General features: G+C 40.9%; 1 protein-coding gene across 1 annotated transcript in view; it reads left to right on the forward strand.

Moving 5' to 3' along the window:
- The window catches only part of SLC6A1 (solute carrier family 6 member 1), a 250,407-nt gene extending 237,415 nt beyond the window's left edge, over positions 1 to 12,992 (forward strand). Inside the window, exons 13-15 of the mRNA XM_082266530.1 lie at positions 4,905 to 5,005; positions 11,915 to 12,082; positions 12,878 to 12,992. Of these exons, the coding sequence (XP_082122656.1) occupies positions 4,905 to 5,005; positions 11,915 to 12,082; positions 12,878 to 12,982 (374 nt within the window). The 3' untranslated portion in view covers positions 12,983 to 12,992. The remainder of the gene's footprint in view (positions 1 to 4,904; positions 5,006 to 11,914; positions 12,083 to 12,877) is intronic.
- The last annotated feature ends 12,570 nt before the right edge of the window (positions 12,993 to 25,562 follow it).

Here is a 25,562-nt window from a genome sequence, read left to right on the forward strand (position 1 = left end):
ATGTTTTTAGATCAGGTTTATTTAAATGGTTTCTTTTCAAGATTTAAACTTTTCTTCACTTTAAATGCACAATGTTTGCTTTACAAACAAATGTGAAAAATAATTCCTAGAGCCATGGGTTAGCTAAGGAGATCAGTAATTATATGTTTTAAGGCAGCTGAGAGAGATGAATCATGCCTCTGATTCATTCCCGTGTGTGTAAATTTAAACTTGAGCTACTGAGCCCTGTAAACAGTAGGCTAATTCATTAAATGTGTGACAACCTGTAAAAAAGGAGCCTAAGGCTTTATCTGCTAGCACAAAACTAAAAAAAAAAAACAAATGGAAACAAGCTATTTTTTTGTTAACATGGCTAAAACATATTTATTTATTTATGTTAAAGCCTAATTAAATTATTTTGCATTTTTTTGCCATTTATAATCCTGTACTCCAATGTTATAACGTGACTGATTTTTGCTTATAAATGTCTTAAACTATCCATTTCTGCCCTTACATAACCTTGCATTGCAGTGAGGAAGAGGAAATCGTGTCTGACTAGCTCTGCTACTAATTAGCACTGATTACTGAGAGCACTTGATCTTAATCGGCATTCTGTTGGACTACATAGTCAAATTTAAACTTCCTGTACAACAAGCAAAAAAAGGTTAAAAACATGACACTTCAGCATTCAGAAATTGCAGGAACACCCGCCATTCAAACCACATGTACCAAGGCCACTGTGCAACCTAAGATGGAAGGATCAAGCCATGTGGTTTGAATGGCGGGTGAACTACTTAGAGAAACTTGCTGTATTTGCCATGTCTATTGAGGACAAATTACCACTCATTGAGGTTGATATACTAAAGGCAAATAGGCTGTTCAATTGGTATAGTGGTGGTCAGTTTGGGGTTATTTACTAAAGCTGGAGAGTGCAAAATCAGGTTCACTTCTGCATTTAAACCAATCAGTTTCCAGGTTTTATTGCCAAAGCTTGATTGAACAAACTGAACTAAGATACTGATTGGGTTTCTATGCAGACGTGAGCCTGATTTTGCACTCTCCAGCTTTAGTAAATAAACCCTCTATGCAAAGTGAACAGCTTTTTTGCCTTTAGTAAATCAACCCCAGTGTCTCATTTCCTTGTACATTATTTTGCATGTGATGTAAATGTCATTGTATTTATTTTGAATGGGCTGCCAATGCACCACAAATCAGACAAAAAAGATTTTAATTTCAACACATCGCACTAAAAAGCAAACGCATTAAGGTGATGGCAAAAATAATGGCATGGCAGTGCCCCATACCATGGACTGTGCATTACTATGCACTGATATAATATATGGCTGTATACATAGGTGTGAAGGCGGCCTTTAAGCTTACTGCTCATTAAAACACATCTAAAACCTCTTATGCCCTTATTTGTCGATGATGGTACCATTTTAGTCTGTATTTGGATCTGTAGTTGCCCTTGTGCCGCACACATGACCAGCTATGACATCAGCTATTTGAGGGCTTGAACGATCATTTGAGAGCTGACATAAGCAAACTGGCAAATGTCACACAAAGTCTTCACATACGGAATGCCTTGCCTGTAGCATACACACTGCATGTGCAACTAGGCACAATATAAGTGAAAACACTAAATAAACCAACAATTATGTCAAAGGGTTTAGTCCTGCTTAATGTTCCTAGCCTGACCACAATTCTACTTTGAATAAGTGTATGAAGGTCCAGAGTGTGTAAGAACAAATAGGACTTTGTGGAAATGGTAGACTGGAAAGTAGAAAACACGAAATAGTGGTTTTCATTGTAATGTGTAGAAATGGTTTAAAGAATAATTCCAGGCTTCAGCATGTTATACATAGTTATGTTGGTCCAGTTTAGACCACTGTAGCTATATATATATGGCATACCTGGCCATAAGCTGCTGGAAGCTGGAAATCAGCTTCAGTGATCTCCACTTGCTTCCGGGTCCCATGCTCAGCCTGTAATAGATTCTAAAATACAGACCAGTCCTAATTGCTGGAATGTTTGTATAGCTTCCTGTAAGCTTTCCTGGAGTTTGTTTTGTTCTCATTCTATAGCATTTAATTATTAGATTTTTGTGGGCTATTGTAGGTTATTCTTGGCTCTTTTGAAACCTTGCATTGCATGTTAGATTTTTGTCTCTTCTGTAAGATGAATTTATCCTTTATTCTCTAAATCCCAGGCTTTGATAATTCCCTACTTTTATACTGTAAAATTTGTAGCCTTGATCCAGGAGGAGGAAAGATTATGTTGGGTAATTTAAAAGAGAACTACAGGCATCAGTTTTTAGTAGATGCTGGAAAGTGAACTCACCTGACAATTTGTCTACCTCCTATGGATTTTGTTGATGAGATCTCTGCACTTGAGTTCCTGGGTCTGCACCCCTGCTGTAACCCTCTGGGAGGTTCTAACCTTCTATGCGGGATTTGTTAGTAATTTTATATAATGGAGAATGGAACAGGAAGGCTAGAACATGCAAAACTCCTATGGACAGGAATGAAGTCTGGAATTTCAGAAGGATAATCTCTCTGAGAATCCATGCCTTATAAGAAGTCAGTGACTGGCTCATTCTATCACTCCTCATTTATAACTATAATACATTTTTTAACATTGATAAAACATAATATTTCAGTATTTTGTATCTGGAATTACAGAAGGATGATCTCTCTAAGAATCCATGCCTTATAAGAAGTCAGTGACTGACTAATTCCATCATGCTTCATTTATAACTATAATAATTTTTTTAACATTGATAAAACAGAATATTTCAGCATTTTGTGCCTGACCTATACACAAATGCTAACTTAAAGGGTAACTATGAATATTTTTAAACAACTGAAAGTAGAAGTCAAGGCTAGAACTAAATAAGCTTAAAACCGCTCTCACTCCCACTGTTTCTTCCCATCCCTATTCTAACACTTATATTAACCACACTTAATGTGTAATTCCAGTCAAATTCTAACTTAAGCCAAATCTACTCTCACCCCTCTTTTAAGACTATTCTATTTACCCTGTAAAGGAAACTATGTCTATAGTAACCTACAGTATTCGGGTATGTGCTGCTCCAGTCCAGTCAAATGATCAGGTCCCAGCTTCAATGCAGAGGAGGGACAGCTGACAGTGGCTGCCCCGTAGTAAGCCTATGGATGACGGCGTCACCCAGGCTCTGCAGGAGTTGTCGCTGCCTCTCCTCTACTCTGAAGCCTGAGATGGGACTCAATCATGTGACCAGATCAGGGCATCTTTAAAAAATAGGTAGGTATAGGCATCTTTTTTTTTTACAGGGTAGATAGGATAGTCTTAGCATGGGGTTGGGAGCAGGCTTAGGCGTTGTTAGAATTTGACTGGAATTCCAAGATCTAAAATACTTTAAGTGTTTGAGGCTAAGTATTTACATATAAAGTGAGGCATCCTATAATAATGTGTGTAAATGTATCAATGAGGATAAAACAAATAAAAGTTGATAAGTGACCACGCGCTATTCGTGTATATAAACAAATAAAAGTAAAAATAAGAAATGTGCCATTGAAGTGAAAAATAAATATTATTACTACAAAAAAGGTTCAGACTAAGCTCATTTAGTGGTCACTGCATGTCAGGTACAAATAGGGTAGATCAGAACATTTCTTGGTGAACCGGAGTTCACTGACTTGCTTGCAGTTACATATGTTAGTTTACATTATGTGAACTGCATAATATCTCACAAAGAATTGTCTTTACATGGTTAAATTTAAACAATTCATGATTCTATCACAAAGTATGTCACAAATTTGGCCATCATGGGTGGCCAAATTGAACAGAATTGAAGACCATGTTCAATAAGGCAAAGTTCAGCTAGGAGATCTAATCTGCACATATTTAAAGTGGTTGTAAAATCCTAAAGGCTAAGTTCACCTTTTGAAAAAAAAATAATAAAGACACCTTTTTTTGCAAGTAATAAAATGTACACCTATAATTTTTTTTCTAAGAAGCCTGCAGAGCATTGCAGACTCTCAGGATAACTGTCTGCCCATACCTCCGATATGAGCAGGGAGTTACTTAAGAGCAGGACGATCAGTGAACTATGAGGACGCTTAGCAGTGCCCTTATAGTTCATTGAGAACTACAAGCCATCAACTGCAATGGATGACAGTACTTTTAGTCTATTCATTTACAGGAAACTGTGAATAAATGGCATGGCCATGTGAGCAGAGCCCTGCTGCTTTCAAATCGTGACAGTTGGTACGGGGAGCCGGGATTCCCTGCCCACTGTCACACGGAGGGGGGGTTTTAGGAGGGAGAAGGTGCAGAATGGGTGGAACATGTAACATGTTCCAAAGATGAACTTGTCCTTGAAGGTTTTCACCCTAATGCATTCTCTGCATTAAGGTAAAAAACCTTCTTTGTTCAGCTCCCTCCCTTCCCCCTAAATACTTACCTAAGCCCAAACTGGATCCAGCTATCACTCCTCACTGGACATGGAGGCAGCAGTGTGAGCCACTGACACTTGCTGCTGTCAATCAAATCCAGTAAGGAAGGTCAGGGCCAAGCCACACTGTGTGTGTCAATAGATGAACACAGCCCAGCTCAGGAAGTGGCTTCCTATGGTGGCACATGGAGAAAAGGAGAAGCCAAAAGCACTGGCAGGGGACCTGAGAAAAAGAGGATCAGGGTCGCACTGTACAAAACCATTGCACAGAACACTTAAATATGATGTGTTTGTTAGTAAAAAAAACAAAATTTTAAACTCAATTTAAATGTCCTTGGTCAGGTATTTAAAGGCAAAAAAATATGCAAACTTGGCAATGACTTGATAAGTGATCTAGCAGATAACATCTTCATACATATTAAAAATTTGAAAAATGACAAACAAAATTATTTACTGGTTTAACTTATATACCCTTCTTCTTTCCCTTCAGGAGTCAACCGATTCTACGATAACATTGAAGAAATGGTTGGTTACAGACCTTGCCTCTGGTGGAAATTATGCTGGTCTTTCTTTACACCCATTGTTGTAGCGGTAAGATTTACATGATATATCCTAATTAACATCAGATTATATTTACCATGAAACAAGAAGAGTGGCTGGAAATAATGCCATCCATAAGTGCTCCAAGGTTCATTAACCTATAAAAAATAATCCGATATTTGTCAAAGTAGCCAATCATTTTTTACATATTTTGATTAAAGGTTAGCTTTTATTTCTGTCTGTGTCCCAGTTGAGGAAATCTCAATTCAACTTCTTGCCTAGTGACGGTTATAATAAAAACAAAAAATTAGTGTCAGAGCCTCCAGCCAGGGCCAGATTAACATAGGGGCTATTGGAGCTGCAGCTCCAGGCCCCTACCTTAATATAGGCCCTGGGTTGGCCATATTCACTGTTACCGCTCTTCTGTCACTTGTAAACACAGAAGTCTGGCTTCTATGCTCCCTTTCCCAGGCAGCTCCCTCAGAACCTCTCCACACAGCACGAAGGCCGGACAAGGAGGGACAGTTGCCGATGCATGGATGTGTTTATGGGCTTCAGAGACAGCATCCCATGTTGAATTAGGCATGCATGGCTGCACCCTTCCTCCTCTGGGTGCATGCCAAGGCACGGCCCTTAAGGCCCTTCAATATCCTCAGCACCAAGCCCATGATGCTCTTAATCCGGCCCTGCCTCCAGCAATCTAAATAGTGAGCAGCAAAGTATGGAAATCACCAAATATCACTTAGGACTCATTTGCGCTTGCGTAGACTTTAACACACATTAAAGCGCCTACTGCTTCAACATGCTTTTTTGATGTGTTTTGATGCTTCTGCGATAGTTCTGTAGCGCTTCGGTGATACTTCGATAATGCTTCGGTGATGCTTTTTTGAAGCTTTAATGAAGCTTCGCAGATGCCCCTGTGTTAATATCTCATACCTGCAATTTCTCCAAAACAAAGCAAAATAAAGATGAATAAAAGCCTCTCAAAAGCTTCAGGTGCTTCAAGCGATCTTTGTCATGGACTTCTATTGAGTATCTGAGGACGCTTTAAAGCACCACTAAAGCAATATAGGGTATAATTTTTGACGTAGAGCAAACACAACATGTGAACAAGACTGTAAACTAACCATTGTATTTAGTGACAAGTGCTTTGGTTGGCATTCAAAGTGCTTTAAAAAAGCATGTCCAATGCCATGTTTTAAGGCTAGTGTAAATGAGCCCTTAAGGTTTCTTGGGACTAGCAGTTGTAGGTCTCACAGTGCAAACATACAGTGTAAGGCTACAAACACCCTGACATACCAGCAAGAAAACTGATTATTTCAGGAGGAATTCCAGACCAAAGGTATATTTTCAGTGTACTGCTTAGGCATCATTAACATTTCTAAATAGTCTGTATAGCATAGCTAATAATCACTTTTTGATTTCAGGTCCCCTTTAGCAGACAGTTTTGCTAGAAGCCTATACACACATAAGTATATTTCTGATTTGTCTCCCTGTGAGAATACTGGAAATGTTCAAAATTCTTCACAGACAGTATCCCCATTGGCCAAAACCAAAAAAACTCTGGGCCATAGTGCTGCAAAACATAGTAACATAGTTGGTCAGGTTGAAAAAAGACACAAGTCTATCTAGCTCAACCAATAAAAAACAAAAAAGAAAACACAACCATACAATCCCATATACAGAATAGGGATGATCGAACTTTTGAAAAGTTTGGTTCGACCAGAACACCCGAATTTCCCAAAAGTTCGGTTCGGATTTCAGAACCCCATTGAAATCAATGGGACCCGAACTTCGGTAAACAAAAAACACAATTTTTAAGCCCTAAAACCCAATAAATGCCCCTAAAAAGTACCTAGGGTTCTGGGTCATGCCCCATTAACTATTAATCACACAAAAAAAAAAGTTCTTAAAAATTGTCATTTTTGATAAAAAAATTACAAAAAAAATAAAGAGAGATTTTTTGATTTTGACTTTGGATTTAGTATCTGGGGGGTCTAAAAGTGTACATGTGAAGTTTCAGCTCTGTAGCATGTCCGGAACCATGAAAAAAAAAAAGATAATTTTTCAGTAGAACAGGGATGTGGGAGCCTCCTTTAACACCTATATGATCTTTTTTTTCTGGTTCTGGACATGCTACAGAGCTGAAACTTCACAGGTACACCTTTTAGACCCCCCCAGACACAAAATCACACAAAAAAAAAAAGTTCTTAAAAATTGTCATTTTTGATAAAAAAGCCAATTATTGAAAAATTAAAAAAAAAAAGAGATTTTTTGATTTTTACTTTGGATTTAGTATCTGGGGGTCTAAAACGTGTACATGTGAAGTTTCAGCTCTGTAGCATGTCCAGAACCATGAAAAAAAAAAGATAATTTTTCAGTAGAACAGGGATGTGGGAGCCTCCTTTAACACCTATATGATCTTTTTTTCTGGTTCTGGACATGCTACAGAGCTGAAACTTCACAGGTACACCTTTTAGACCCCCCAGACACAAAATCACACAAAAAAAAGTTCTTAAAAATTGTCATTTTTGATAAAAAAGCCAATTATTGAAAAGAAAATAAAAAAAAAAGATTTTTGGGATTTTGGACTTTGGATTTAGTATCTGGTGGGTCTAAAAAGTGTACATGTGAAGTTTCAGCTCTGTAGCATGTCCAGAACCATAAAAAAGATTGTTTGTATTAGAACACTTTCAGGACAGGTAGTTGGCTTCGCTGCTGTAACACCTTGCCGGTTTAAAAGCAGGCATTTTTTTGGGTTCTTTGCAGTCAGGAAAAACATCTGAACTTGTGTATAGTGGTACTGTGCACAAGTTCAGATGTTTTGCCTGCCTCCAAAAACCCCCAAAAAATGCCAGCAAAAACACACCTGGGCATTTTTTTTTTTGACGCTAGCGTTTTTTTGGCATTTTTTTGTGTTCTTTTGAGGCAGGCAAAAAATCTGAACTTGTGTATAGTGGTGTATATACACACATACATATATTTATATACACACCTAGACATATATAGGTGTGATAGTAGCAGAAATATATGCTTGCGCTAATGAAATCATTTACACTAATATATTATATTTAATATTTAATTAATTTAATAGCAGGCATTTTTTTGGGTTATTTGCAGTCAGGAAAAACATCTGAACTTGTGTATAGTGGTACTGTGCACAAGTTCAGATGTTTTGCCTGCCTCCAAAACCCCCCAAAAAATGCCAGCAAAAACACACCTGGGCATTTTTTTTGACGCTAGCGTTTTTTTGGGCATTTTTTGGGGTTCTTTTGAGGCAGGCAAAACATCTGAACTTGTGTATAGTGGTATTTATACACACATACATATATTTATATACACACCTAGACATATATAGGTGTGATAGTAGCAGAAATATATTCCTGTAAATTATTTCATTAGCGCAAGCATATATTTCTGCTACTATCACACCTATATATGTCTAGGGGTATATATTCAGACATATATGTGTATATATACCCTCTATACACATGTTCAGATGTCATGTCTGACATCAAACATGTCCTCAAAAAAGCACTGGCAGTGGCAGCCTCTGCAGCATAAAAAATGCTTGTCTGGTGAGAAGCCATATGGGTGTGCCAAAGCTATTCAGAGAAATGATCATTTCTCTATAGCGGTCACCCTGCTATGGAAGGGTTTTGTCACCCTGCCATAGCAGTCACTGCCAGTTAACCCTACACTACACTACGGTCCCCTGACACTTCATACTTTCCCTACAGAAACTAAATTTTTGAAGCTAACTTAAGTGTAAAGGAGCACTCTAACTACACTAGATATCCCTTTCCTCACACTAAAAATAGCTAAATGACACTTTTAAAGTAAAATTAACAGAACTGCTTCCACTCTCTTCCATGTCCAGTATAACAATGCTAGGAATATGGCGGGGGCGATCTTATATACTGGGGGGCGTATTGACTAATGATTGGTCTAGGGACCCCCTAGTCACTCCAATCACATTCCTAGCATTCTCCTGCCCCCTCAATTGGCTTTTGCTAATGGTTCTGGTCCAATCATGGGCTTTTAAAGCCCATTTCCTGAAGCATTGCATTTTGGGCGGTTCTGGTTGCCGAATTCCGAACTTTTTGGGCAAAAAGTTCTAAATTCGGCCGAACCTCGAACACCCAATGTTCGGGCCGAACCGATGGTCGACCCGAACCGTTCGATCATCCCTAATACAGAATACTTTACCCACAGTAGATCCAGAGAGGGCGAAAACCCCCAGCAAAGCATGATCCAATTTGCTACAGCAGGGGAAACAATTCCTTCCTTGTCCCCCTAGAGGCAATTGGATATTCCCTGGATCAACTTTACATATAAATATTAGTACCCAGTTATATTATGTACTCCTAGGAAAGAATCCAGGCCTTTTTTAAAGCAATCTACTGAGCTGGCCAGAACCACCTCTGGAGGGAGTGTATTCCACATTTTCACAGCTCTTACGGTGAAAAAACCTTTCTGTATTTGGTGACAAAATCTCTTTTGCTCTAGGTGTAAAGAGTACCCCCTTGTCCTCTGTGATGGCCTTAAAGTGAATACCTCAACACCAAGTTCACTATATGGACCCTTTATGTTTTTTTACATGTTGATCATATCCCCCCTTTATCTCCTCCTCTCAAGAGAGAATAAATTCAGTTCCTCTAATCTTTCTTCCTGTCTGCGCCAATATATTGTAATCCCCCCCCCCAATCCCCCAATTCTTGTTTAAATACTCCTCCAGCCTTCCCATTAACCTCTCCCCCAACACAGCAGACCCCCTTCCATTTAGTTGCAAAGCATCTCCAGCATATAGGTTGTACCCCAATGAAAATTCAGCCCAGTGCTCTAAAAACCCAAATCCCTCCTTCTTACACAAGGTCTTTAGCCATGCATTCAGCTCTCTAATCTCCCCCTGTATTCCCTGTTTTTCGCATGTCACAGGCAATATTTCAGAGAATTTCATTTTGGAGGTCCTTTCCTTCAACTTGCAACCTAGTTCATTAAATTAGTTCTTAAAGAGCCTCCACCTTCCATACATTCTGTCATTGGTTCCAACGTGGACCAAGACAGCTGGGTTATGCCCAGCCCCTCCCAGTACCCGATCAACCACATGCCGAACCCTGGCACCAGGGAGACAACAAACCATTCAGTTAAGGCTATCCTGGTGACAAATTGTTCTTTCAATCAGTCCTTCTGATTAGAGAGTCCCCTATTACCACCAACTGTCTAGACCTACCTGCACTACCCTTACCACCACTACTAGATGGGCTGCTCTCCTGGTTGTTAGGAAGAGCAGTGACATCTCGGGCTGTACCCTCTGAGCTTGCTACCCCCACATTTTCACCAAACTTGGCAAATCTGTTAGGGTGCTCTTTTCTGTGAGCCCCTACCACTCCCTCTAACTGTAATAACCCATTTTCCTAACTGATAATCCTTACATACCCCTCCACCCTCCCCATTAACCCCACTAGCCACCTGCTCAGCGAGCAGACGACCCCTTTCAATGTTGTCAGTTCTGCCCGGGGTTGCAACTTGCTCCTCCAGATCTCTAATGTGAGCTTCCAGAAGGGCAACCTGCTCACATCTTTCACAGCGGTATCCATCCTGGAGCAGTTGCTCCATGTTTGTATACATACAGCACACTGTGTACTGCACAAAACCTTCAATCTTGCTAGCACACATTTTCCCAGTTACAATAATACTACTAACAGAAAATTTGAGATGTTACTTACAGTCTTGAAGACCCTTGTTATAATCTCCTGTTTTAAACTCTGTTTTTTAACTCAAAAGGTAGTCAAGTTCCACTTGCTCAGAGTTCTAGCAAGCAAAAAGGTGGCAAGCTCAAGAATGAGCAAGCTCAAAAATGAGTCCTACAGAAATTTGTATAGGACCTGAAACACCTGTGACCAATTAACCACTTTCTTTTATTAGTAGTCTGAAGGAAGGAAATAAAGGAAAAAAAGGGCTATTTAAAAAGTGACAGAAAAGGTGTAAAAAAAACTGCAAGGAAAGACCCTCTAAAAAACACCTAAAACTGTAAACACAACAATCGCCAGCAGTCAAAAGTAAAACTGTTTATCACTCTCCACTCAAATTTCCCACTCTTCAGCCTCCAACCACCAAATCTGGCAAGCTCCAATCTGCTCTTAGTCTCAAAATTTGATACGTTCCTGATCTTAACCTTGATCTTAACATTAAGCATTACTTACCTTTAGCTATGTATACTGAGCTGCAACTTTTGGAAATTGGATCAGTCTAAACTACAATTTTGTTGCGTAGACATCCAAAAGCCCTGAGATTGTAACTGGGTGCCACCATCTTGGATGTGATGCCAGCAGCTCCAGCAGTTTTAAAATTCTCAATCAAGCGACACTCTCTACTATTCTCCTTTGCTCCTTCCATGGCAGCCAGGAGGGGGGGAAAGATTCAGACCACTCCAGAGGAGGAGAGGCCTATGACTTTAAGGAGGGAGGGGGTTGTGCTAGAGAACTGAGGGTTCCTAAAGAAGTCAAACTATCTAGCAAGTTCAGAGGCACATTGCAACCAAAAATTGTTTATGGAAAATAACAATGCAAGCAAGCATTTAAAATACTAGATTTTTCTGTACCTGAATTATTTTCAGTTTGTAACATGGCATCTTTAAATTAACTAAATCAGTATAAAAACAATTACTTCTTTTTTCTGCACTATTCTAGTAATATCAGGCTGACTTTTTGAACTTACCACTTAGCAATTCACTGATTAACAAAATGTCAACAAGCTTCCCTTAGGAAAGAGCATTACACTGGCTTCTATTTTGGTCTTTTTTTGACACCAGAAAAACAACACTTTGCATTAATTTTCTTCATGTTAACTTTGTGCCCTTTTCAACACTAATTCATTTTTGTCTTGCTGTACTTTATCCTGAAATATGCTTCATATTTCTTAAGACATTCATGTGGTACACCAATTTTCTTTTCGCAGGGGGTGTTCCTTTTCAGTGCCGTTCAAATGACTCCTCTAACCATGGGAGACTACGTCTTTCCTGCCTGGGGCCAAGGTGTTGGTTGGTTCATGGCCTTGTCTTCGATGGTGCTGATCCCAGGATACATGATTTATATGTTTTTATCACTAAAAGGATCGTTAAAACAGGTATGGGCTTCTTCTATGAGCTGGAACATAATTATTATGCATACAATTGTTTTGTTTCATTCAATATAAGAAAATGCCATTGCATAGTTTTGAGATAACTAAAAATGTATCAATAATTAAAGAAACGTCTGATGTAAGAAATGTGATTCTACATTATTGATTGGACAGGCCTTACAAATGATTGTAATCTCTTAACTTAAAGTCTGGTACCTAAATAGCAAGCAAGTTTTGGAAGGGAGGAGAAGTAGGCAACATAGAGAGTTGAAACTACAAATGATAGGGTCCCATGGAAAAATCATTAAAGCCCAATTATACTTTTAGTTTAAATGAGTTGAATACATTTAAGAGGCATGAAAACAAAAGTCGTGCAAAGGTATATAGTCAATTTCTTTAGAAAGCAGCCACAGATGGAGTAGAAAAGAGAGGGACCTTTGCTCTCTGTGTGAAAGCAGTAATCTCTCTGCTCTCAGTGGCCACTCTGCTACACCTTGGTTCCTATTATGATGGCTACTCAATATTTTGGACCCCCCCCCCTTTTTTTCTACTTTTGTGACAGTTGTTACTAGGATACATAGAGAGCATAAATCTCCCTAGAGGGGACACGGAAAAAATTACACAGTGATTTTAACCCTTTATTTATACAGTTATGGATTTAGTTATACTTTAATTGACCAAAAATGCATCCAAATGGCAGTCCACTTAGCAGGAAGGGAGAATTGTTTTTTTTTCAGTGCTTGTTTAATTTATTTATTAATTTTAACATAAAAACATATAATGATTGATTTCTTCTTCCAGCGCTTACAAGTTATGATACAGCCAAGTGATGATGTTGTTCACTCAGAAAATGGACCCGAACAGTTGTCAAAGAGTAATTCAGCAAACAAGGAAGCCTATATTTAAAAACACTGTACTAAGAAAATGCAAGTGTAATGTTTTATAAATACAGAATGGTTGACATGACCACATATTTACATCTGGAATAAAGAATTTACCTACCTCCAGTGGCAAAAAAGGGGACCACCAATAGAAGAGCACAAGGAATTCAACTAGGCTATTTTCTTACAGTTTTGTGGAGTGAAATGAATGGTTTGTGTGTTCAGGCAATTTAGACTGTTACTGTTTTTATCTTTACTGTGAGAGTTGAATTTGTAAACCGACAACACCATTTCTAAAGCTGTATTTGGCTATGAAGATACGAGGTTTTTGTGTGACTGATTTTTAATTCTGTATGGAAAAATTTCTTAAGAAAAGAGCTCCCAAGAATTTGAGTATTTCAATACAAATATTAGTTCTCTCTCTTTTTTTTTTTTAATCCAAATTTTTACAAAAAATTAGTTATCACTTACAAAATGTTTATTTGTATTCTTTTTAAAGGTAATATAACTTTTTTTTTTATCTTCTGAAAATATGAATCTATTTCTATTCTAAAACAAGGGTATCCAAGCACAAATCACTTAAACAAATGTTTCAAGGGACCAAATTTTACTTGTATCTTTTGTAGCAAACAGAGGAATTTTATGACACCAGCTTTCAGTAAATTTCATTTCACAGTAGCACAAATGACTGCACTATGAACGCAATATTTAATTCAATTGCAACAAGCTTCTCAATAATTTTTTCTACATTAAGGGCATTTAGATAAACATATCTCCTATCCAATTTTGTCACCAAGAGGCACTGATGTTGTAAGTGGTAGGGGAAAGGAAATATTCAGAAATATTAGGTCACAAAAAATCAAAAAAAGGGTACCAAATTGTTAGGGAAAAGGACACCCTTAAGCCACACAACACCCTGGTTGGATCTACAGCACCTTCTAAATGGTCAAAATATTCAAAGGTGTAATACTATAAATAAAAGAACATGTTGAATTGCTTTTGGCATTGTTTGGCATTTACAGAAGCACTTTAAATGCCTATGAAGGTGTGACTGTGAGAGAGATGCGCAATTAACTTGATAGTTGATCAAGTTTTGTGCTTTTAAAACAATGTTATATAGCACATGTACTTTAAGTAAAAATATTATGTGAAAATATGTTTCTTGTGAATGTTAGTTTGGTTTGTCATTTTTGTCCAAAGAGTATAAAATTTAAAAAATTATATATATGTTCTTGCAATAAATTAATATTCTCAGAATGTCAAGCACATTTATTGTAGAAAATATATAAAAAATATTTTAACATAATTTGTTCAAAGTATTGTTTAGTAGACCCTGGGCCGTCTCATACTCAAATGTAACATATTCAGAATTATAATGTTTGGTATGTCTGTAGCTGAACCAGGCAATTTGTCTTGTTGTAACTTTATTTTGTATAAACTTACCATTCTTTGTGAGAATCTTTTGGTATCAGAGCCAACAATATATTGGCCACTGACTGCTGTTTAATAAATGTATTTCAGTCCAATGTTGTTTGGAAACCATGCAGTATTTAAATGTTTGATTGTACACAACAAAGACATAAAAGAAGTTGACAGATACGCTTTGTAGCTATCTTGTATACAACATACCTTATCTACTTTAGCAAAATAGTGATGTAGGAATTACTGTGTTTAAATTGTATCTGTATCTTTTGTAGTATCTACCCTGAAAAAATATATTCTATCATTCAATAAGCTTACCTGCAATAAGATTATATTGTTGAGATACAAATAAAGTTATCTATATATAAAATCTATATGTAATGTAACATATGCATAGACGACTATATACAGAGCCTGTTAAAGAGAAAAATGCAGTATCCTTTATATTTAGTATCTTGCAACCTGTTCTATGGACCAAATGTAATATAAGATACATTTTAAATGTCTTTTAATGGTGTCTATCTGTAATAAAAGCACGGTTGTCATGTACGTTTAAAGACTTAGAAATCAAATAAAGAATATATTACAAATAAAGCAGGCATTGACTTTTTAACTTAGTTGAGAATTTTGCACTGCATTGTGGTAATACATATTTATTGGAGGGGGGAGGGGGTAATTATATAGCTACAGGTTTTTTAAAGTTAGAACTTATTTAATCGAGGGGCTATCTGAAATGAAAGAAAACAAGTGTAACTTGTCTGCAATACCTAATACATACACCATAGGGTCTATAATGAATACATATTGGAGAGTGGATACCATTATCAACTGTACATCACAAGATTACTTCACACCATGGACAAGCAAGCAAAAATTTTCAGCGCTGCCTTGGATAATCAGGTGTGGAATATCCAAGAGAGATATGACTATATATACAGTATCTCACAGAAGTGAGTACACCCCTCACATCTTTGTAAATATTTTATTATACATTTTCATGTGACAACACTGAAGAAATGACATTTTACTTCAATGTAAAGTAGTGAGTGTCCCCTTAAAATAACTCAACACACAGTCATTATTGCCTAAACCGCTGGCAACAAAAGTGAGTACACCCCTAAGTCCAAATGTTCAAATTGGGTACAAAGTGTGAAAATGTTGTGTGGCCACCATTATTTTCCAGCAATGCCTTTACCCTCTTGGGCATGGAGTTCACCAGAGCTTCACAGGTTGCCACTGGAGTCCTCTTCCACTCCTCTGGCCAAGCATGCCTCCAGACCTAAACCCTATTGAGCATCTGTGGGGCATTCTCAAACAGAAGGTGGAGGAGCACAAGGTCTCTAACATCCACCAGCTCCATGATGTCTTCATGGAGGAGTGGAAGAGGACTCCAGTGGCATTTACAAAAATGTGAAAGGTATACTCACTTTTGTGAGATACTGTGTGTGTGTATATATATATATATATATATATATCCATATGTATCTCAGGTGCACAGTCTAAATTAAATGAAATCAATAAGGATGAAAAAAGCTGTAATCTCCAATGGAGGCGTGGCTGTTTGCACTTGGGTTCAGGAACCCGAACTGAAAATGTAGCACAGTTTATTAAGAATTAATTAAAATCAATAACAAGTTTCACTCACAGGGTAACAATGTGTAAAAGTGCCCGGAGGAGTTCAGGGGGTGATCCTGCATTGGATCGTGAAGTCAGTCCTAGCCGCAGTGGCAGCTCCAGGTGGATGAGTGAGAGAGGATGCTGAAAGAACGAGCTGTCATGAGCTGGTGAACACCTGTCATACTTTGGGATGAAACAGCCAGCCAATGTGTTTTGGAGGCTAGTCACGCCTCCTTCCTCAGCCTCAGCCTCAGCTTCAGCTAATGAACATTTGCAGTAAACCTGACACTCCTATGGCTTTACAGATATCTTGTCTGCAAAAATGTTCAGACCTTTGACCAATACTCCAAATTTATCATATAACAAATTACTGAATAAAAAATAGTTCTCTGTGATATTTGTATTTAAAAGCACTGAACTTCCAATTTCATTTGGAATTCGGTGTTCTAAAATATATAATCAGCAAAATAAAAAAATAAACCAACAAACCATGCTGTTTGCCTTATTTTATCCCCACTTTAACATGTATTACATCCAACTTGCAGTAATTTGCTTTAGGATTTGTAGGATAACACCTTTAAACAAATGAATGGAGATTATGGCCTTATTTTGGCCAACAGATTTTCTTGCATCATTTGTGATTTATTCAAAATACTCTTCCTTGTACCCTGCCTGTTAATGAAAGCAGTCTACACCAAATGTTAACAAAACTTGTACCATTTGCTGTAAGTACTGTGTTTTTGAAATAAAGCTCTGTCATGCTTACAGCTGGCTCACTCCAATGCCCTTGAGAAATGTATCTCATGCTTTTGCGTGGTTATTTTTTTTTATATGTCTTCTTATGTGCAACATCAAGTCCTCCCCCCCCATACAGTCAGCACTATACAGAGCTTTTAAGGAACAAAATTATATACATGTACTCCAGTTTCAGTTACCAAATCCTATGCCACATTCAAAATGAAGACTGAAGGAAACAACACTCCACTTTAAAATGTATTTAGCCAAAATGTGCACAGAGAGATCGACTAGGATCTCCCATGGCTGAATCAATCTGTGCACCCTTTGGCTGAATAGCCCTCAGTGCAGCTTTTACAATGGAGTGTGGCTTCCTTCTATCTTCATATTCAATGTGTTATTGAAGCAGATTGTGAACAGCTGGTGGATCTACTTCCAGGGTCAGAGGTGTAGGGGCATGATGGTCTATAGCGCAGCTCTAGATTGTTATATTTACCAAACCCTATAGCTGTTTAAATGTTCTAGCTTTTCATAAAAAGAGATGATCTCTGGATACAGGCACCACATGTCAAAGAAGAACATAACAAACCAAAGGTAAAGAATATATGGGACTTTTACTGTGATCTCTCAGTAAAAGCACATTAAGAAAAATTTGATATAAAATCACAAAATGGTATTATTACATAAGGCAAAAGGGTAAAAACCTAATAAAATAGTTCATTGGCATTCATAACACACCAATGGGGCCTAAACATAACAACCATGTGTTAACACCAACAAACATTATATAGTGCATATTGGTACAAGATCAGACAACAAAATATGGTAATGAACATCTGAAACTGATAAGTCATTTAGTTGTAGATAGGACCCCTCTGGAAATATTTTGCATCAAGCTTGTTCAGGAATAGGGTGAGTAAAACACTTTTTATATGTTCATGAATGAATGCCCAATGTAAAAGCATAGGCTCAGGGGAATATTGAAACCAAAGTCATCCCACTAAAGGAACCACCAGTGGAAGGGATGTGACCGGCACTCATTCAACACACCAGAAAAATGTCCTAGATCTGGGAAATATCAAGATACCTATGGTTTACCATAGCCTATGCCCTCATGGTTCAGAGCAATCTGCATATATAAAAGATCCAGTGGCATTGGTCTCCAAACGAGATAGGGAAGACGTGCTGCAGTGTGTAGCCAGCCGACAGACACTTTTTGTTTATGAGAGATCACAGAGTGAAAGTCACATATATTCCTTTCCTTTGGTTTTGAATGTTCTTGCTTGCTCATCTCCCTAAAACCTCTTTTACAAGTCCCCTTCCTGTATGTGCATAGAGGTTTTAGGAGCTATCCTATCAAGATCCCGCCTGGATGTTTTGCAGCTTGATAATTAAACAGAATTGCCCTTTGAGATTTGTTAACAGTTGGGTATCATTTCCTACTGTGTGCATTTGCGTAACTTTATTTCTAACATTTTTGGAATGCTCTGCAGTCTTTATTTGCACAGCTGAGGAAATGAAGCCATTGTTTTCATAATTCGTTGCTCGTGGAGGTCAAATGTAAATCCGTTGTGTGCAAACCAGACATCATTTTTATTTGTGTGAACTTAGCTACCAAAGCACAGAATATATATATATATATGCAAGCAGCATAGCTTGTTTTATATTTTTCAGACATAAAATACTGTCACATAAAAATGAGCAACTGAGCTTCGGCACTTTGAATCCAACATTCCACAGAGAACAATATTACCATGTAGGTTCTGCAGTTCAGCAAAATGACAGAATTGGTGAAGGTTTCAAAAAAAAAAAAAAAATGCTGCACTGCATAGTAAATTCTTGCAAGTAATCTTGGGGCTCAGCTACATACTGTTTAATAATTGCCTCTTTTAATCTTAAAACTCACATAAGTGTTAAAAAGGTAACATTTTCCTCTTTAGCAGCTACAGAAACTTAATGTGAATAGTTCCCATTTTCTGCAGCTAATGGCTTGGAGTCTCCCATTGTGCTTAGTTTGCAGTATATTATTATACGCCTTCTCAACCAATTTACACTACTTATCAGAACTTGTGCCTACCTCTCTGATGTCAGGCAACAGTATGTAGCAACTCTGATTACAATGTTCCTTGATTTTCCTATGTTGTGCCCTTTAAAGGATAATCAAAGTAAAAGCAATGAATGGAAGTCTGAGCAGGAGGTTAGCCTCAGAAACAGGATGGGGATGATTCGGCAGCAAAGCTCTTGGGTCGTGACTTTTACTTTCAATAGTTTTTATTGAATTTTCAGAAAACAAAAAATACAAACACAAAAAGGCATCAAGAATATTGCAAGTGTACAGTCTGGTACAACAGGAACAGGATACAATTAAATCAAACATAATGCTGTGAGTATCACAAGCAAAAAACGAAAAAGTTTGCCCTTGCGAAGCCCAACATACAATAAAGAGGAGGCAAAGGTGAGGACGGGTACTAGACGGATCAAATTGTATCAAATAGGGAATATACCACCGAAGTGGAGGGGAAGGGGAGGTTGACCCTACTAGACAAGGACCCCCCCATCCAGCAGCCCGCACCAGGGGACGTGCCCCTATAAGGTGGCGACACATCCGCCCCCTGGGCGGGAGGCCAGAGGCGAAGACCCTGCCCAGAATACTGGGTTGATACCATAGCAAATTCGCAAGGAGAAGAAGGAAAAGAAGAGCAGGAAGAGGAGGGGAGACAAGATAAGAGGGAGAGGGTCCTAGGTCAAACAGGTAACATTCAACATCATAGATCAACATGAACGTATTTAGCCCATGGCTCCCATGTAGACTCAAACTGGGCCATCCGGTCAGAGAGAATACTAGACAGCTTCTCCTGGGTCATGATCCAGGAGATCTTCATTTTGGCTTCCCTAACCGAAACGCATGGTTTCTTCCACGCCCTGGCTATGGTAAGCTTGGACCCCAACAGGATGAAGTGAAGGAGCTTTTGGGAGGATTTAGGCATACCCGAAATTCTACCATTAAGCAGGGCTACAAGGGGAGACTGTACTATCGGAAGATCCAACCACTTTCCGGGCCATTCGAAAGATGGACGACCAGAAAGCTCGGAGCTTCGGGCAGGACCACCAGGTATGAAGGAAGTCCCCTGTCATATCACAACCCCGAAAGCATAGAGCAGAGGAGTTGGGGTACATACAAGCTAAACGTGCAGGAACCAAATACCAGCGGGTAAGCAATTTCACATTGGCCTCGATCAAGGAAACATTAACAATACCTTTAAAAGCGCGTCCGAATCGGGAACTCCAGTCATCCAGCTCCAGCTCCACACCAAGATCCTTTTCCCAGTCCAACATGTATTTGGGTTTATCCGTGGTGTCAGAGAGGGCACTGTAAATCAGAGATATACCCCCTTTAGGATCACCGGCCTCCGAACACCACCGTTCGTAGGAAGTGACCTGGGGAGGGTCAGGTTTAGTAAGCCAAATTGAGTGGAGAAAATGGGATATCTGCGTGTGGCGAAACCTCTCGGTCAGAGGCATTTTAAGGGAACTGACACAGTGTGGGAAAGATAGAGGGCCCATAGAATTGAAGAAATGACCTATCCGAAATAGCCCTTTGTTGAGCCACCAGCCAAAGGTTCTGATATTGAGACCAGGGGGGAAATTAGGGTTATGAAAAAGATGCGTAAGTGGTTTCATGGGAGATATCAGGTTGGGGTGCTTAGATAGGGCGTCGTGAACGGAGAAGGAGTGTGACAGCGTAGGAGATAGAATTGGGGGTCTAGTTTTAGGGGGCCTCCATGCCAGGAAGTCCAGCGTGTGATTAGGGGTAGCTTGTCTTTCTATATGGACCCAGTCCGGTTTGGCAGAACGTCTATAAATAGCAGAAAATTGGGCTAGCTGGGCCGCTTGGTAGTACCATCGAAGATTAGGGAGAGCAAGACCTCCTTTGTCCCTTGAGCGGTAAAGTACCGATTTGGCGAACCTGTGACCTCTAGAACCCCAAACAAATTTAATAATTGCCCCTTGCAGTTCCGCTAGATGTCCGGAGTTAACCGGGATTGGAAGTGCGCGAAAGAGATACAAGACCCTAGGGAGCAACGTCATTTTTACCGCATGAATTCTCCCCAACCAAGCAGTTGGGGAGTGTGTGGACCAGGCAGTGAGGTCAGCATGAAACTTTTTGAAAAGAGGGGGATAATTGGCCGAGTAAAGGGAAGTAATGGAGGGAGTCAGATGAGTACCCAGGTACGGGATAGAATCCACTTTCCAGGAGAATGGGAAGGAGGCTTTCGCAGCGGGTAGTTGTGATGCGTCTAATGAGACATTCATGGCCCAGGATTTTGAAAGATTGACCTGCAGGCCCGAAGCAGCGCCGAATACTTTAAGGCGATCAAGAATCACAGGTACAGAGAGCACGGGATTCGTGACAAAAAGAAGCATGTCGTCCGCAAACAATGCACATTTATGTTCTCTGTCCCCACAACGTACCCCCGAGACATCCACATCGTGCCGAAGGGCAATCGCCAATTATTCGATCTCTATAGCGAACAACAATGGCGAAAGAGGACAGCCCTGGCGAGTGCCTCTGGTTATAGGGAAAGGGTCAGAGTAGCATCCTTGAAGGCGCACTCTGGCCGATGGAGAGGAGTACAGGGATTGCAGGATGTTCGTGAAACGGGGTCCAAAACCCCATCTCCCAAGCACCCCAAAGATGTAGGGCCACGTTACCGTGTCAAAGGCTTTTTGGATATCAAGGGAAAGGAGAAAACCCTTCTGCGGTGGCCCACCATCCCAGGCGGAGCCCAGGACCGTGATCAAGTCCACCGCTCGTCGGATTTGATCCGTTCCCTGTCTACCAGGAATAAACCCCGCCTGATCCTTATGAACATATTGTGAAATGAAAGCATTTAGTCTGTTCGTGAGGAGCTTGGTGAGAATCTTGATATCATTATTAATGAGGGATATAGGCCTATAGTTAGAAACATCACTAGGATCCTTAGAAGGTTTAGGGATTACCGATATAAGAGCAGCATTAAGGTCTGGAGGCAGGGGGGAACCAGAGGTCAAAGAGTTATATAATTTCGTCAGGTATGGGGCCAGGGTATCAGCAAACGTTTTGTAATATATTGGCGAAAAACCGTCAGGGCCTGGGGCTGATGAAGTTTTCAAATTTTTAATGACATCCCGCACTTCGGCTTCAGAGATCGGGTCTTCTAGACTTTTTCTATGGGGGGAGGAGAGCGTAGGGAGTGGGATCGAGTCCAGGAAACGTTCGGTCACCCCTGAGTTCAGAGAAGAATTTCTGGAAAGCCGCCATAATTGGGGTAGGATTTTGAGACAAAGCACCAGTAGGCAGTCTGATCTTGGGAAAGGCCCGGGCACGTGCCCTAGGGGTCAGTTTGGAGGCCAGGCAGGAGCCAATTTTGTCGCGTTCTGCGTAAAAACGCGCGCCGGTCCAACGAAGATGTTTTTCCGCAGCCGTGGTAAGGGCCAAATTCAGGGCCACCCTGGCTTCGTCCAGGAGACGCAACGAGTCCGCCGTGGGATGCCTCTTGTGATTTTTACGCAGAGCGTGGAAGGAGCGTTCAAGATTAATCAGATCGAGTCGCCGCTCACGTTTGAGTTTGGACGCCAGTTGTATGATATGTCCCCGGGTGACGGCTTTGTGGGCCACCCAAAGAGATACCGGAGAGATATCATTAACGTCATTCAGGCGAAAATATTCCTTTATCCCATTGTTGATCAATGTACAGTGTACTGGGTTGGTTAAAAGCGATTCATTAAGTCTCCAAAACGACGGAGCCTTAGAAAGAGACGGTATAGAAAAAGAGATGGAGACAATGGAATGGTCGGATAGAGGAGTATCGCGAATGTCCGACTTGCAAACATTAGGGATAAAGGGAGCGGGGACGAAAACATGATCGATCCGAGCATATGTGCGATGAGGGGCAGAGTAATGGGAATAGTCCTTGGAGGTAGGGTGTAGCTCCCTCCAAATGTCTACAAGACTCATAGAGGAGATTGTCTTGGCGACCCTAAAGCTCTGTCGGGAGGGTTGTCTGTATGGGGAAGACAACGGCCTGGACTGGTCCAGACTGCGGTCAAACGCCAGATTAGAGTCCCCTCCGAGGATCAAGGAACCAACCGCATGATTAGAGATCAGGTCAGCCAAAGCAGAAAAAAATTTAGCCTGACCCTTGTTAGGGGCATAATACGACACAAACGTAAACGTCTGTCCCGCTATGTCCCCAACCAGGAGGAGAAAGTGCCCTGCCGGGTCACGGACTGTCTTGGTGAGGGAGAACTTCACCCTACTTGAAAAGAAAATGGCCACCCCCTTAGTCTTAGAGTCAGAGTTCGCCAAATAGAACAGCGGGTATTTAGCATGGACAAAGGAGGGATTGTAAGAAGGAGGGAAGTGTGTCTCCTGTAGGAATAAAATGTCAAAGTGTGTAGTGTGGTAATATTGAAACAACTTACGCCTCTTGAGGGGGGAGTTGAGACCCTGGACATTATGGGAAGCTAATCGTAGTGGAGGAGCTCGTAGGTCAGAGGAGGCCATAATACCATCGGATGGACTGCGCAAACGGGGATCCCGTGGACAGGGCAGCCCAATGATGGCCCGTGGAGTGGAGCCAGAGCTGGAGGACTGCAGCAGCACGTTGACCTAGGACAAGAGGAGAGAAAGAAACCAAAGGGAAGGAAGGAAGGGGAGGGAAAAAAGGGAGAAAGAAGAGGAAGTGGGAGAGCACATGGAAAAAATTAGCCATCAGTGAAGACCATAAAAGTAACCATACAAATGCATTTACATTAGCAAAAGTACATAACAGTGACAAAAAGTCACATCCAGGGTCGCGACCGGACAAACCGCGCCCGGGCGCGAACCCGGATAAGTCCACCGGGAGCCTGGGAACAGGACCCGGGGTAGCCCCAGGGGGGCACAAGATAGCCATCTCGTGCAACCTCTGGAGCAGGTGGAGTGGCATGACAGCCGCTCCGGCAAAGGCTCAAAAAACGGGGAAGAGGAGCAAAAAAAAAAAAACTCCCCCTCCCGAGGGAGCTCCGTGGAGAAAAAAGGGGCTCCCCACGAAGCTCCCCCTGAAAAAAAAAAAAAAAACGCACCATACCAAAAGTAAGCGCAAAAAGGGCACCAGGAGAGCAAATATAAAACAAATAAATCAGTCACACATGTAGATGATGGTAGAAATAGAAAAATGGGGGGTAAAATACCCAAAAATGTCCAGGACAAGATCCAAAAATATGAAAGGCAAAAAGTATCGGTAGCACCAGCCAGCCAAAAACTGGGTTGGCATGGCAAACTAAAGAGAAATGGTAGTTCTTCCCATTTTGGGAAGCAATCAGGTAAGAAGGTAAAACACTTGGAGCCACGGTGCTAAAGACTCAGGGAGGTCTGGACTCCTTAGACCGTTTGTGTTGCTGCTTTTGCCACAGAGGGACCACTGGACTGAAAGGTGTAGGACGCTTGGCGGATGAAGGTTTCTGCGACCCAGGTATCGGTGCGTCCTGGGAAAGGATACCCAAGCGAAGGAGCAATTTCTCGCCGTCGGCCATGGAAGAGAATCCATAGGTTTTCTGCTGAAAGGAGAAGCTCAGGCGAAAGGGAAAGGACCACCAATATTTAACATTCTGCTGAGTGAGAACCGTGAGTAAGGGTTTGAGGGAACGCCTCCTCTGGATGGTGAACAGTGAAATATCCGCAAATATTTGAATCGGATGACCCATGGCGGTGAGTTGGGGGGAGGATTTGGAAAGTTTCATAATTTCTTCTTTTACTGAGTAGTAATGGGGCTTCACGATAATGTCCCTGGGGAGACCATCCTTGCGAGGTGGCTGCAGGGACCTGTGAGCACGGTCCAATTCAAGGCGGTTTGCAGAGATGCCAGGAATAAGGTCAGAAATAAAGGTCTGTACTGCAGCCGAGACATCCGTTATGGATTCCGGGAGCCCCCGGATCCTAAAGTTGTAACGACGAGATCTATTCTCCAAATCGTCTATCTTGGCTAGCGCCGTCTCAAGTTGGTCTTGGACGTCCTGAATTCTAGCTGTATTTTGGTTGGTTCTGGCTATAGTATGATCAGCTTTCTGTTCGATAGCTTCTATGCGAGACCCCAGGTTCTGCAAATCTCCCTGAATAGTGGACGTGATCTGAGTAGCCTTGTGAGAAAGGCCCCTAGCCAACATTTTGGAGAACATTGCCATCATCCCCTGCATATTAGGGGGGCAGTTAGGGTTGTCCAGATGCAGGCCAGGCACCGAGCCAGGGCCTGGAGAAAAGTCAGCCATAGGGGAAAGGAGAAGTTCTTCCAGAGTGCGGCCTATATAGGACTCTGTGGAGGCCGGGGAACATAGGGGGGCTGGAGAGGTACTCACGGGGTGAGCCGTATTGTCCCTGAGTTGTTGTGGGGTCTGCAATGTCCTCTGAGTCCGCAAGCCCTCCTCGAGGTCCGGGTGGTGGAGCAGACGCCGCCATCATGGCGTATGAAGGCCGCGGGAGATCCGGGGTCAGGGACCGTTCCAGATTCCGCCTGACCGGAGCCGCCGACATAGGAGGGTGCCCGGACAGTTCGGGGGTTAAGCGGGTGCCTCGATGGAGCTTGTGGTGCCGTGAAGCTAGCGTAGCGAGCACTTAATTGCCGGAGCGGGACGGAGCTCCTGGATCAGACGTCCATGTCGGGCTGCCGCGCATGCGCACTCCTGGGTCGTGACTTTTATAAGAAAACTTATGACAAAGCAGCATATTTAGTAATAAATGAACAAATGGTCTTTGCGAAAAAGTGCAAAATACTATGAATATTTTGTAATAACTTATGACCTCTAGGTTCCAT

Source organism: Pelophylax lessonae, assembly GCF_965119305.1.
Source record: "Pelophylax lessonae genome assembly, chromosome: 8".
NCBI classification, from domain to species: domain Eukaryota; kingdom Metazoa; phylum Chordata; class Amphibia; order Anura; family Ranidae; genus Pelophylax; species Pelophylax lessonae.